The sequence below is a fragment of the Balaenoptera acutorostrata genome, chromosome 10 (genome assembly GCF_949987535.1).
Source record: "Balaenoptera acutorostrata chromosome 10, mBalAcu1.1, whole genome shotgun sequence".
NCBI classification, from domain to species: Eukaryota; Metazoa; Chordata; class Mammalia; order Artiodactyla; family Balaenopteridae; genus Balaenoptera; species Balaenoptera acutorostrata.
Genome location: NC_080073.1, coordinates 83,358,773 through 83,371,368, shown reverse-complemented (window position 1 = coordinate 83,371,368; position 12,596 = coordinate 83,358,773). Strand labels below are relative to the sequence as shown.

At 55.1% G+C, this 12,596-nt stretch overlaps 2 protein-coding genes across 6 annotated transcripts; one reads left to right on the top strand and one right to left on the bottom strand.

The window, feature by feature from the left end:
* The first annotated feature begins 326 nt into the window (after nucleotides 1-326).
* On the top strand, nucleotides 327-1,853 carry SAPCD1 (suppressor APC domain containing 1). Its single transcript, XM_007193963.3, has 5 exons — nucleotides 327-449; nucleotides 702-842; nucleotides 1,339-1,434; nucleotides 1,542-1,631; nucleotides 1,726-1,853. The coding sequence occupies exons 1-5, from the start codon at nucleotides 336-338 to the stop codon at nucleotides 1,819-1,821; spliced, it is 537 nt and encodes a 178-aa protein (XP_007194025.1). The 5' UTR covers nucleotides 327-335; the 3' UTR covers nucleotides 1,822-1,853.
* Nucleotides 1,854-1,973: 120 nt separating this feature from the next.
* VWA7 (von Willebrand factor A domain containing 7) lies at nucleotides 1,974-12,595 on the bottom strand. 5 transcript variants are annotated; one of them, XM_007193966.3, is made up of 18 exons: nucleotides 12,222-12,595; nucleotides 11,697-11,968; nucleotides 11,090-11,371; nucleotides 10,492-10,588; nucleotides 9,762-9,872; nucleotides 9,106-9,301; nucleotides 8,822-8,991; nucleotides 6,735-6,847; nucleotides 6,147-6,263; nucleotides 5,469-5,654; nucleotides 4,872-5,004; nucleotides 4,601-4,753; nucleotides 4,398-4,490; nucleotides 3,757-4,058; nucleotides 3,536-3,675; nucleotides 3,159-3,333; nucleotides 2,946-3,053; nucleotides 1,974-2,058 (listed from the first exon to the last, which is right to left on the bottom strand). In XM_007193966.3, exons 2-18 carry the CDS (start codon nucleotides 11,934-11,936, stop codon nucleotides 2,020-2,022), a joined length of 2,655 nt encoding a protein of 884 aa, XP_007194028.1. In that variant the 5' UTR covers nucleotides 11,937-11,968; nucleotides 12,222-12,595; the 3' UTR covers nucleotides 1,974-2,019. The 5 variants fall into 5 exon arrangements, 4 of the variants coding, with proteins under 4 accessions (XP_007194028.1, XP_007194026.1, XP_007194027.1 ...); XR_452137.3 differs by having other exon boundaries at nucleotides 1,980-2,058; nucleotides 2,824-3,053; XM_007193964.3 differs by lacking the exon at nucleotides 1,974-2,058 and having other exon boundaries at nucleotides 2,109-3,053.
* Between the last annotated feature and the right edge of the window lies 1 nt (nucleotide 12,596).

Genomic DNA, 12,596 nt, shown 5'->3' with positions numbered 1-12,596 from the left:
AGATGAAATAGGAAGCAGCAGGCCACAGAAGGACCTGCCCTGCCTCATTAAAAATAAAGTATCACTGCTGGAGGGAGGCCCTCGGTTTCTACCCAGGGGGACTTTATGAGAACCAACCACTTCAACAGACCCTACAAAAACAGATGAGAGGGAAGACAGGAGCCCAAGGGAGATGTTCTTTCCCCTCAAAGTAGGAACACCTCAGCCTGAGACAGACCCAGCAGGAAGGGCTCTGGGAGGCTGAAAGACTAGGCAGGACCGGTGCAAGGCTGGGGGAAAGGGAGGGACCAGCCCTGCACCAGTGGGTGTGGCTCCACCCTTCCCACCTCAGAGCCATGGGGAGCCGGGGTCCTGGTGGGCTGCCCCTGGTGCAGGCCCCCTACACGGTTCTGCTGCTGCCACTGGAGACAAGCCGCCAAGACCCAGGGGCCCAGCGCTTCTTCCTCTGGGTGAGTATCAGTCCCGCAAGAGGTCCCGGGGAAGCCCCTCTCCCTAGATCAGTCTGCTGCAATTCCACTCAATTTTGAGGACTCGTAAGTTCAGCCCCTTGCTTTCCCTCGCCCTCCAGGTCCTCAGTGGCCAGTCTGGGCTCACACTCAGTGACCAGATAGTGAACTGAACCAGGGGTTAAGAGTAAGGGCCATGCATGGCCCAGAACCCTGCTGTGGAGTGAGTCAGCCTCTGCTTCTTGCCTTTTTCAGCTGCAGAGGATGCAGGCTCTGGAGCGGGAACAGGATGCCCTGTGGCAGGGGCTGGAGCTGCTGGAGCATAGCCAGGCCTGGTATGAGGGCCGTCTGAGGGAGGCCCAGCAACAGCAGCTATATCTGGGGGCCCTTGGTGAGGTATGGGGCTGACCCACGGTATGTGGGGGCAGGGGTAGCAGGGACATGTGGACACAGCCCGACACCATCCTGGAAAGGCAGGAGTTAATGGAGAGGGATCATCAGTTGGAAGCAGCATTGTAATGACAGGATGCCACCAAGTGTTAGGTCGGTTCATTGTTGGGCCTAGAGGAGGCTGGTCTGCATTCCATTCAGAGGGACACAATTTGGCTCACTCCATGGAGATGGGGGAGTGGTCTGGATTGTTCCAGTGAGTCAGGGATGGACAGGGAGGATCCAAATAGAGAAAGCGGGTACTATGCTATGTGAGGGGGTTGGAGGAACTGGACTATTAAAGAAATGGAGTGGAGAGTACTGGAATTTCCCACCTGCCTGGCAGGGAATTGGGATGAGGGGATCCAGATGGAGGAGAGGAATGACCTGTGGTGATAGGAGAAGAGTGGGAGACAGTACTCGAGTTTTCACCACGTTGTCTGCCTCTAACTCCTCCTTTTAGAATTTTCCAACAGATTTACACTCAGAGCCTGGTGGCCCCCAGTTAGCCCATATTCAAAAGGTGAACATCTGTTTGCAGAACCTGATTCAGGGGAAGGTGAGTTTATTGTTTTTAGTTTACTCTTGGGAAGTGAGGGTAAAGAGGGGACTTGGGGTCAGCACTGGTCTAACACAACAGCGAATTCCCCCCCCCACCCCGCCCAGTTCTCCCCGCATCCCCTGAACAAAGCTAGTTCCTGCGCCACCCAGGACTGGAAGGGAAGGCCAAGGAAGCAGAACGTGTGGCAGCAACATGTAAGCAGTAGAGGAGTGGGGGGAGGGCGGAAGCCCTGGCCCTCAGTGGGAGGGAGGGCACAGACACCCAGGCTGTCTCCCTCCTCTTCTCCAGGTGGTGTCAAGGCAGCAGAAAGGAGTCACTCAGCCAAAGGGGGAGATGGCTCAGCCAGGGTGCCCCAGTGGACGGAGGGGCCCTACCCGTGTCTAAGGTCTCCTCTGGTTCCCCTCAGTTGTGCTGGCAAGGCTGAGTCAGAACCCCCAGCTCCTTATTCTGCTTCTTGACTCAATAGCTAAATGGCTCCAGGTGGCGGGTCAACTGAAATCCAGACATCTTGGTGTGAAGTTTCTTCTCCACTCCTGAAAACTTCCATTTCATCTTTTTGGTATCTTACGCTCTCACTCTTCCCTATATGATGTGCATAAGTGATCTTTCTTTGAAATCTCTCTGGGGAGAAGACATGTTTATTGGCACTGTCCTTCAACTTTAAATACAAAAATAAAATATAAGCATCTCCAGAATTTCAAAAATAAAATAGAAGCGTCTCCAGAATTTCAATAAAAGCAATTCTATAAATAACACTTTTCGGTAGGAGGTGGGGTACCCTCCTCCCCACTTACAATCTTAGTCACTGCCCCATGTATCTTCCCCTCTACCTGAGCTTGGGAGAGCATGAATAAGTAGTGAAATAAAGATGCTACAGAGGGCTTCCCTGGTGGCGCAGTGGTTAAGAATCCACCTGCCAATGCAGGGGACATGGGTTCGAGCCCTGGTTCGGGAAGATCCCACATGCCGCAGAGCAACTAAGCCCGTGTGCCACAACTACTGAGCCTGTGCTCTAGAGCCCACAAGCCACAACTACTGAAGCCCGCGCGCCTAGAGCCCATGCTCCGCAACAAGAGAAGCCACCGCAATGAGAAGCCCATGCACCACAACGAAGAGTAGCCCCCGCTCGCCGCAACTAGAGAAAGCCCGTGCTCAGCAACAAAGACCCAACGCAGCCAAAAAAAAAAAAAAGACGCTACAGAGAAATAGAAAGCAACTTTCTCCAAAAATGAGTCTGGTTTGTTACCCACAAGGGTTAGGGAAAGTGCATTGTGGGAAAATCCATTGCCCTCTATCCCAATCTTGGAAAGGGACAAGTGCATGAGAAGGAAAACCTCCATCCCACCTGGGAGAGGTAGGGTCCAGAGGCCCATGTTACCTTCTTACCAATGGGGCAAGATGGCAAACAGTGCCAGAGACCCATCCCTCTAGGGGCTGTTGTGTCACCAGGAGGCCAGGCCTAGCAGGAGCAGCACTGCTCCAACTGTGCCCCACCAGGGGTTGCTCACCAGCCCTCCCCCAGCCCTGCCCGGAGTCACCAAAGTGGAAAGATGAAAGGCAGGGCTGGTGGTTGTGAGGACAGGGTCAGTTGAGTGGACAGGGGCAGGGAGCTGGTCCTGGGGAGAAGAGGGAGAGGCTGTCAGGGTGGCTGCACCCAAATAAGCCTGCACCGCCCTCCCCTCACCCTGCCTATCGTGCAGTGGAAAGTGGGGGCACCTCACCTGCGGGGCGGGGCCCAGCACCAGGAGCCGGAGGAAGGCATGGGTCGGGGGCACTGTGCTGGCTTCTCGATCCGTCGCGGTCACAGTCACCATCACCACGGAGTCTGAGGCGGCTGTGTCTGGTACCTTCAGCCACAGGCACCCCCAGGCGGACTCGTTCTGTTCCAGGCGAACCCTGGGGAGTGGATGTAGAAGTCCGGCTGAAGCCGCAGGCTCCGAATAGCTGAGAGCCAAGGGGTGGAGCCAAGCGCAGGCTGGGAGGGGAGCGAGGAATCTGAGCGCCAATTTGAAAGGGCCAGAGGAGCGAGTACCAGATCCCATGCCCTGCGAATAGAAAGATGGGACAAGAAGGGAGCAGGAGGTTTCAGGGGCTTCACCTGGAGAGGTTGGAGGTGAGAGCGAAGCTGGGGTTGACATATGTCCTAAGATCGAGATCCTGAGGGCCCGAGAAGCTGGCGATGCGGAGGCTGAGCAGGGCCTTGGTGCCCGGCGCCAGGAAACCCGGGGGACCACTGAGCTGCGGAGGAGGGCCGGTCAGGGGAGGAGCAGCAGGCCCTGTTCTCTCCAGCCGCAGCCGCACCTTCCGCTGGCATCTCACCTCCAGAAGGACAGGAACTACAGCACAGGGCTGGGGGGCCGCCCGGTGCAGGCCCTGCCCCACTCCGTCCTGGCCAATCAGCTCCAGAGAGAAGGGTCCCGCGGTGGACAGAAGCGTGGGCGGTAGCGAGGCAGTGAGGAGACCTCGCTCCCGGGGTCCCATGGGCTCCAAAGGCACCCGGCCCAGCTCGGCACCGTGCGGGACACCTCGAAGGACGACGTGGGAGAAATGCGGCAGAGGATCTCCAGGGTTTCCTCTGGAGCCCAGCCCTGTCACTTCTACCAACAGCTGGGTCTGGAGACCTGGGACAGGGGAGGGGAGGAAAGAACAGTGGTCTGCGTGAGGTTTGGAGACAGGGAGAAAAGCATGAACGGCTTTGAATAGGGGTTAGCTCTGGGGGGTATGGATGGGGAAAAGGGGTTACCTCTATGGGTATTGATGGGGAGGGCCAGGAGGGAGTGCTGGGATGCTGGAAATGTTCTATAGCTTGAACTGAGTGACGGTTATTTTTTATTATATAAAATCCACCCAGCTGTACACTGAAGTTTAGTGCACCTTATTAAATGTTATAACTCAATGAAAAGCTATATATATAATATATATATATACACAAAACAAGTTAGGGGTGGGGACAGATGTACCTGCAACTGGTTGAGTCAGGGGGTAGAGGCCAGGGTGGGGTCCATCCTCCCTGGGGATCCCAAAGTGGAAGAGGAAGTCCAGGGAGGTCTGGGCTGAGGGAGGGCGAAGGCAGTCAGAGACCTTCCAGAGATGAACGTGACTGATATTGCTCTCTGAGCTCTGCAGTCTCCCCTTCCTTTCCCAGGAATATCTCCCTCCTTACCTTGCACTCTCACCCGGGAGGTACCCTTGGCTGTGACCTGGATCTCCCAGGTTCCTGTCTGCAGGGGGTCATTCATGCTCACCATCCAGAACTGCCCAAAGCGGCGAGTATGACCTAGAGGCCCCTCACCTTCCTCCTGGCCCTGGGAGACCCCTGGATGGGTATTGGGGGCAAGAGATTGTCACAGGAGAATTCCTTTCCCTTAGTACATTACCCCTCATTCACCAGTCTCCATTCTTGCCTCTGCCTTGAGACACACACATGGAAGTACCTGAAGGGTTTCTGATCCAGAAGCTGCTGACCTCCCCATGGATCCGGACTGTGACCCTCTGGAGCAGCCCATCCACACTGAACACAAGTGGCCTCTCAGGCACCACAACAGGAGGCTCCAGGGGAAGGGTCACCTTGAGGGGGCAGGACCAAAAAATGGGGGAGAAGATAAGGCATGGAATGAGGTGGGAACAAAGACAGGAGAAAGAAAGGTAGAGACAGAAAAAAACTAAGTAACACATGGGATACCAGTGAGAGAGGAAGGACCAGGGATGAAGCTATGATCAATGACAAAGTTGGAGGCAAGGAATTAAGGATGAGGCAACCACTTCTTGCCCCCCTTAAAAGATGGCAGGACTTCCTAGAGTAGCCGCGAAGACAGAATACTGGAGGCCAAGACTGGGGGTGGTAGTACTAATATGGAAGGAGCAGTGTAGAAGGTGGGTAGCTGTGGATCTCAGAGGGGGAGAAACTTCCTTTCCCACCCTCTGCCTAGAATGGCAACTCAGCAATGGGAGCCATTTGCTTTCTCCTACAAGAAAGAGAAATGCAGTGTCACCATCATCCCCTCAGTTCTGAGCTGAGCCCCCACACTTACCAGGTCAGCTATGCTGTCCGCAACAATGGCTGCCACATCCCGAATGTACTGGTCTTTGGTGAAGATCACCTCTCCTCCTGAGGCCAGCGCCACTGCTTCATATGGCTCAAAACGCAGAGGGGACAAGACCTCACGCCGAGGTCGGCCCTGAACCCTAGATGGGTCTTCAGTCACCAGGAATGTGACCTGTGCCCGGAAGAAAGGCCAGTACTTGAAGTTTCCATTTGCCATCTACCATTGTAAATAAGGATCTCCTGTGCTCAAGCTTTCTACAGAGCTGATGATTGGTGGTAAATTCTCTGTCTACCCTCTGGCTGCTACAGCAGGGTCTCCCAATGACGCAACCCCTGGGCTTCAATTAGAAGTTGCCATTCCCTGTAACTGTCACCATACGTCATCCACATAGTGGATTTTTGGCAACCAAATCTCCAGTTCTTCAAACGTTTTATTGGGGGCAGATTCATATAAGAATTCAGCATCATTAAGGGTAGGGCCTCCCACTCTTTAGTATTGTTAAAGGGATCTGGAAATGTTATACTCATGGTCCACTTCTCCCACCCCCAAGCCAAGTCTGGTTTAACCACCCTAGTGTGAGTGTGACCCTTGTAATGAGAGTTGTCCTGCAGTTTCCCACATCCCTGGGTGGCTAACATTGAGTCTCCCACCAGCTATGCTTACTCTGCAACGCCGCTCCTGAGTCAGTGATTCCACCCGGTTGGTGAGAAAAGCATCCTTGGGGGAGGCGTCAGTGAAGACGAAGATGTCTGAGAGTGGAGGTGTGTGCAGCAGGGCCAGCTGGCAGGGGAGGGAAAAAACTGGTGTTAAAAAATGGCAGCAGTGGGACTTGCCTGGTGGCACAGTGGATAAGACTCCACGTTCCCAATGCAGGGGGCCGGGGTTCAATCCCTGGTCAGGGAACTAGATCTCACACGCATGCTGCAACAAAGAGTTCACATGCCACAACTAAGGAGCCCGCCTGCCGCAACTAAGGAGCCCATGAGCCGCAACTAAGGAGCCCGCCTGCCGCAACTAAGACCTGGTGCAACCAAATAAATTTTTTTAAAAATGGCGGGAGTAGGGGAATGGGCAGAGCAAGGGAGGGCAGAGTAGAAGGCAATACGGCCCTGGAACCTGGAGTGAAGCGAATGGGACTAGGTTCTGAAGATGGGGTGGAGGGATGAGGTCCCAGGGAAGCTCTAGTTCCCTTGATGGTGGGGCCTGGAAAGGGGTGGGGGGAGAAGAAGAGAAGGGGTGGGGAGGGCAGACCTCCAGGGCTGACAGGCACATCTCGGGCTCATCTCCACCTCCCAAGGCATGTATCTCATTGAGTTGTTGCCAGAAGCTGTCAGGGTCACTGGTTGTAAAGACGGGGCCAAACCCTGGGAAAGGAGAAAGGAGATTGAGATAAGTGAGAGGAGGGCTCCCCTCATTCCCACCCACGGGCATCTCCCCAGTCAAGAGGCCCCGCTGTGCTCCTTGGGTGGACAAGTATTGAGATAACAATATTCCTTTATATTTATACTGACAAGGTAGAACAAGGCAGAGGCTAGGTACCTCTGGTGGGAAAGTGGACCTCATTTCCTCACAAAATGGTGGCACTTCCTGTGGTCCTGAGTGGGCCTTTTTGGGTATATGTGTAAGTATAAAAAACAACTGGGGGGGGGGCTTCCCTGGTGGTGCAGTGGTTGAGAATCTGCCTGCTAATGCAGGGGACACGGGTTCGAGCCCTGGTCTGGGAAGATCCCACATGCCGCAGAGCAACTGGGCCCGTGAACCACGATTACTGAGCCTGCGCATCTGGAGCCTGTGCTCTGCAACAAGACAGGCCGTGGAAGTGAGAGTCCCGCGCACCGCGATGAAGAGTGGCCCCCGCTTGCCACAACTAGAGAAAGCCCTCACACAGAAACGAAGACCCAACACAGCCAAAAAATAAATAAATTAATTAAAAAAAAAAAAGTACAGAGTGACTGGAAAACATATAAAAAACAAACAAACAAAAAAAACAACTGGGGGGAATTCCCTGGTGGCTCAGTGGTTAAGAATCTGCCTTCCAATGCAGGGGACACGGGTTCGACCCCTGGTCCGGGAAGATCCCACATGCCGCCGAGCAACTAAGCCCGTACGCCAAAACTACTGAGCCTGTACTCTAGAGCCCGCGAGCCACATCTACTGAGCCCACGCGCCACAACTACTGAAGCCCGCGCACCTAGAGCCCGTGCTCCGCAACAAAGAGAAGCCACCGCAATGAGAAGCCCACACACTGCAATGAAGAGTAGTCCCCACTCGCCGCAACTAGAGAAAGCCCGCGCACAGCAACAAAGACCCAACGCAGCCAAAAAAAAAAAAAAAAAAAAAAGCCAACATAGATAACCAACAAGGACCTACTGTATAGCACAGGGAACTATACTCAATATCTTGTAATAACTTATAATGGAAAAGAAACTGAAAAAGAATATATATAACTGAATCACTTTGCTGTACACCTGAAACATTGTAAATCAACTATACTTCAACTAAAAAACAACAACAACAAAAAACTGGGTCCTCAGTTTCCTCACAGAAGAGAGAGAAATAATAGTACTTACCTCAGAGAGGGTTATTGGGATGATTAAATGAGTTGATTTTGTAAATCTTAGAATAGTGCTTTGACACATAATAAGTGCTAAATTCTTAATTATTCACTTACTCGTACCTTTATCAAATATGTGATAAACCCCTTTTGAATGTCAGCTACTATGAGATTTATATAGGCAGATCAGACTCAAACCCTGCCCTTAGGGAATTCTCAATCCAAATTTTATTTGATGATCATTTCTACCCTGGGAGATAGGTAGGATAAGGCAAGTACTAATCCATTTTATGGATGATGAAATTGAGGAAAGAGAGGTTAAACAATCAGCCTAAGTACACACAGTAAGTGCTGGTCAACCCAGGCCAGATGATCTGACTTCTATTTAGCGGGGAAAGGAATATGATGTAACTAGCTGTCTTAGACATTTCACAGAGGCCTGGGCCCACCAACCCCCCACCATCTTCATCCCAACCTCTGTCTACAGGAAATGGAGAGAACTGAAAATGACTTATTAGAATGGAAGCCTAAGAAAGCAGAGGCTACCTGCCTAAGCACCCATAATGATTAAACTCATATGGAAAGTGCTGTCATGTTGGAAGCAGTGGAAGAAGTGGCTGATTGTTTCCTATATGCACACAAGTACCAGTAAAGACTCACTCAGGACCCTAGGAAGTGCCTCCATTTTATTATGGAAGTGAAGCCATTAGGCCCACTTCCCTACCAGCGGCATTTACCCCTTGCCCTGGACTTCCCTCCACTATTCCAGCCAGACCCCAGTTACCTGGGTCATGGAAAGGCACCAGGACATAGTGGGTGGGCTCCATGGGGCCACCCCGTCGCTGCTCCACAATGTGGCGAGCCTGGATTTTGGCAGCGTTGATCTCCTCGCCCATACTGCCTGTGGTATCCAGGACGAAGCTCAGGCTGGAGGCTGGGGTGATGTCCAGCAGCCTGGGAAGCAGGCCAGAGGTACAGTGAAGGGTCTGCGCACTTGTCCCCAGCCCCTGGTTTCTCAACTCTGGAGCACCTACCTATTAAGGAGCCCATCCCCAGGAGGCCACTCACCTGGAGAAACCCCTGTCTCCCAGGCGGCTTCGTAGGAGGCTGAAGGCCTGGATGGAGGCCAGAAGGGCCAGTTTTGCAGCCTGGAGGTGCAGCATGTGGTGGGGGGAGAAGCCTGGGGATGTGCTATCCTTGTTGATGCCTCCCCGTGGTGGCTGGGAGCTGCTCTGGTCAAAATGGCCCCCATGGCTACATTTCCCTGGGTTGGGGAAAGGGATCTGGAGGGTGGAGGTAAAAAACCCACTGCCTCCTAATAAAACGAGGCCCTCTCTGACCTGCCCTGACCCTCTCACTCCTCAGCAAAGGATAAGCAGAAAATTATGATACTTTGTAGAGGGCAAATCTGGAGTAAATCTGGAATGATTAGTTACCACAGCACATGGTGGATCCCCTGATCCCTCCGGTTAGTCCCCAAAAGCTGCCCTCGGGCACTGAAGTCTTATCAGCAGTGTAAGAAGCTGCTCCCACCACCCCAACAATCATGGCCACCTCAGTGGACCTTCCTCCACCCGCCCCCCTCCCAGCATCCTCTCCTTCTTCCAAGAAGTGATGCCATAGGAAATAGGACAAGGGCTACAGGACTGAGGTCCCTAGGGAGAGGGTCAGGGGAGAGGAAGTGACTTTCTCCCCTTACTTCTGGGGGCTTTCCTGTCTGGTACCTGGAGGTTTGGAGGGATGAGTTCCAAAGTAGCCAGAGGTGAGGAGTGTGAAGCCCAGCAAATTCCCAGGGCAGCTCAACTCCTCACAGTCGGAGCAGGTAGGATCGCCCACTGGGAAGAGAGGGCAAGGGTCTAGCACCCAAGATTCTGCTGCCCCTGACCTTTATCCCTGTCCACCCAAACTTCTTTAGCTTTTCCTCTCGACTGGAGCAAGGCGAAAGCCCATAGGTACCCTTTGCAGGTACCCTTCCAGGCTTTCTGAACTAAAACCTGGAGCTCATGGCTGGCAATGAGACTTAATATTTGAGACTGGGACTGTGCTAGAAAACCCGAAAGTGTGGGGGGGACCAATCCTACGGGAGTGTGCCCTCTGTGAGCTGTGGACAGGAAGTGAACCTGTACTAGACAGGAGGCAGCTTCCGGGTCACAGTTCAGTCGGAAGGATGAGGGGACTGAGAGAGAAAGCCCCGTGTGATCCAGCGGGGGGAGGCAGCCGCGTGGAAGACAGAGAACTCCCTGACGTCTGCAGATCTGGTCCTGGCTCTGTCCTCTGCTGCGTGACCTTGGGGAAGCAGCTGACTGGCCTTTGGCTGAACCGAGGGACCGCACAGGTGGTTCCAGAGATGAAGCCATGTCGCATCCTATTTGACCCCAGGATGTGAGGTGGTGGCTGGATGGGCTGAGAGGCGGCTCTGTGGGCTCACCCTTACCAGTGGGGTCCTGGCCGTACCTTGTGCCAGGTTCCGCAGTCCCTGCCTTGGCCAGAGGAGGTGAGGGTGTGGCTGCTGCTTCCCCAGTTCCACCCAGTTGCTGTGACTGTAGAAATCCTGGTCCCAAGAGAAAGGAGAAGGGGAAGAAGCACTAGCTCACTGTTCTCACAGTCTCCAGCCCTAACTCCCCCCTCCTCCCAGTTCCCCAGCCTGAAAGCCTCCTCCCACCCTGCTACTCCTTCAGACACCCCAAGTCCCCTCCACTGCTCTCTCCCTTGCCCAGAATAGAACTTTGCCGAAGTGGGAGCCTCCCACGTTTCTTCCCATCTCACTCAGAGCCCAGCCAGAGGCTTTTCAGTGGCCTGCACAGCCCACCTCTTGACCTCAGCACCGCCCTCTCTCACTCACCTGCTCCAGCCACCAATGCCTCCCGGCTGTTCCCACAGGAAGCTGCCAGTTTGGAGGTGGGGACTAGGGAATAGCCCCAGGGCCTTGGCAAGCAGCGCCCCAGCCCCTTCTAGAGTAGGGGGAGGCATGGCTAAGGAGGCACCATTCGGGAGACAGGAAGACTGGAAACGAAGACCCCTCTGACCGTGATCCCCCCAACTCTGTCCTCACCTGCAAGGCATGAAGCGCAGCCCCGAGGCGCTGGCGGGCCAGGGTGTGGTCAAGGGCTCTGGCTGCCACCACAGTCTCCCCTAGAGCTCCCACCAGGCGTGTGCGCCCCTGGCCCAGCCGCTCGGCATCAAAGTGCAAGTCAGGGTCATTCCTGGAAGTCGGCAGGAAGTCCTGGGCGGCATTGGCACGAGACACCTCTCCTAAGGCTGCTCGGAACCGCCGGGAAGGAGACCCAGGTCCAAAGTAGGCGGCAAAGAGGTTGTCGGCAAGGAGGGTGCGGCCCTGGGAGGGTGGTAGGGGGCAGGGGTTCCAGGGAAGCCCCTTGGATCGGACCACTGCCTACATTTCCTCAGCTCTGTCACTCAAGGCTGGATGTGGCAGGAATTGAGGGTGCTGGGCCCTACAAGGGAGGGGCAATCCTGGTCATTCCTAAGGAGCGGGACTCCTGATTGCAGGACCAGGACTCCTGGGTATTGTTGCTGTCAGGAGGGGAGGAGGGAATGTGTGTGTGGGGTCCCTTCTCTGGGCAAGCAGGACCCTCAAGTAGTAGAAGTCCCCCAGAATGGGGGAATCCACCTGGGATGTGACCGGACCCAGGGACGCTCACCAGGAAGTCCTCAAGGCGAAGGGGGGGCCGACCTGGGGGCGGCTGCTCCAGGAAGAGCTGCAGGGTGACGTTGAGTGCCGCCTCCTCGGTCAGGTCCTGGTGGGTGACGGAGCCGGGGGCAGCCAGGAGGCTCCAGATATTGGGGAAGAAGGCAGATGCGGGGGGCAGCAGTAGCTGCAGCTGCAGCAACAGCAGCAGTGAGGGGCCCAGGTGGGACAGGGGCTCGTCCGTGGGGAGCATAGCTGAGACATGGACCTGGGGAACAGAAGGCTCTCGAGAGAGCAGGAAGCAGCAGAGATTTCAGGGCAGGCCTGGCTCTGTCTCTATGGGCACCTGCTTTGGCCCCTTAACTGGCTTCCCCGCCCTCTCCCTTCAATCATCCAGACAACCTGAGGGCCTCTCAGACCAATAGGGACTTACACCTGCAGGGGAAGGGCCTGAGGCTCCTCCCCCAGCACCACACCCCACACCCCTCGGTTAACACCCCCATGCAGAGGAAGTCTCCTCTCTAGGCCTCTCCCCTACCTGGTTGCTGGGTCTCCAGGCAGGGCCGTGGGGGCAGGGTGTCACAGGGCACTTAGGTCAGAGTTATAATTAACCTAGGCCGGATCCAGTGGCGAGAGGGAGAGGGAGGCCCCGGCAGGCTGCGGGCAGGACAGGCAGCCCCTGGCCCCTCTACTGAGGCCTGCCCAAGGCCACAGGCAGCAGCCAGCACCAGGGCGGGCCTCCCACGGCTGGATGGCTGGCCACAGTGCGGAGGTGAGTGAAGAGCTGGGAGGAGGAGGCAGCGGGAGGAGGAGGGTGCTAGCAGCGTGACTCAGGCCTGGCTCGGGGCCAGGGCCAGACCCAGAGAGACGCACCTCTCTACCCGCCAGGACCCAGTGCCTCACGCCCAGCCTG

Excerpts from the sequence above, each read along its gene's own strand:
- SAPCD1 (XM_007193963.3), top strand. The coding sequence starts at position 336 with ATGGGGAGCCGGGGTCCTGGTGGGCTGCCCCTGGTGCAGGCCCCCTAC. Across the intron at positions 1,435-1,541 it reads AGAACCTGATTCAGGGGAAG|TTCTCCCCGCATCCCCTGAA; the intron begins GTGAGTTTATTG and ends CACCCCGCCCAG. Across the intron at positions 1,632-1,725 it reads AGAACGTGTGGCAGCAACAT|GTGGTGTCAAGGCAGCAGAA; the intron begins GTAAGCAGTAGA and ends CCTCTTCTCCAG.
- VWA7 (XM_007193964.3), bottom strand. The coding sequence starts at position 11,936 with ATGCTCCCCACGGACGAGCCCCTGTCCCACCTGGGCCCCTCACTGCTG. Across the intron at positions 6,848-8,821 it reads GGTGCCTTTCCATGACCCAG|GGTTTGGCCCCGTCTTTACA; the intron begins GTAACTGGGGTC and ends CTCCTTTCCCAG. Across the intron at positions 3,676-3,756 it reads TAGTTCCTGTCCTTCTGGAG|CTCAGTGGTCCCCCGGGTTT; the intron begins GTGAGATGCCAG and ends CCTCCTCCGCAG.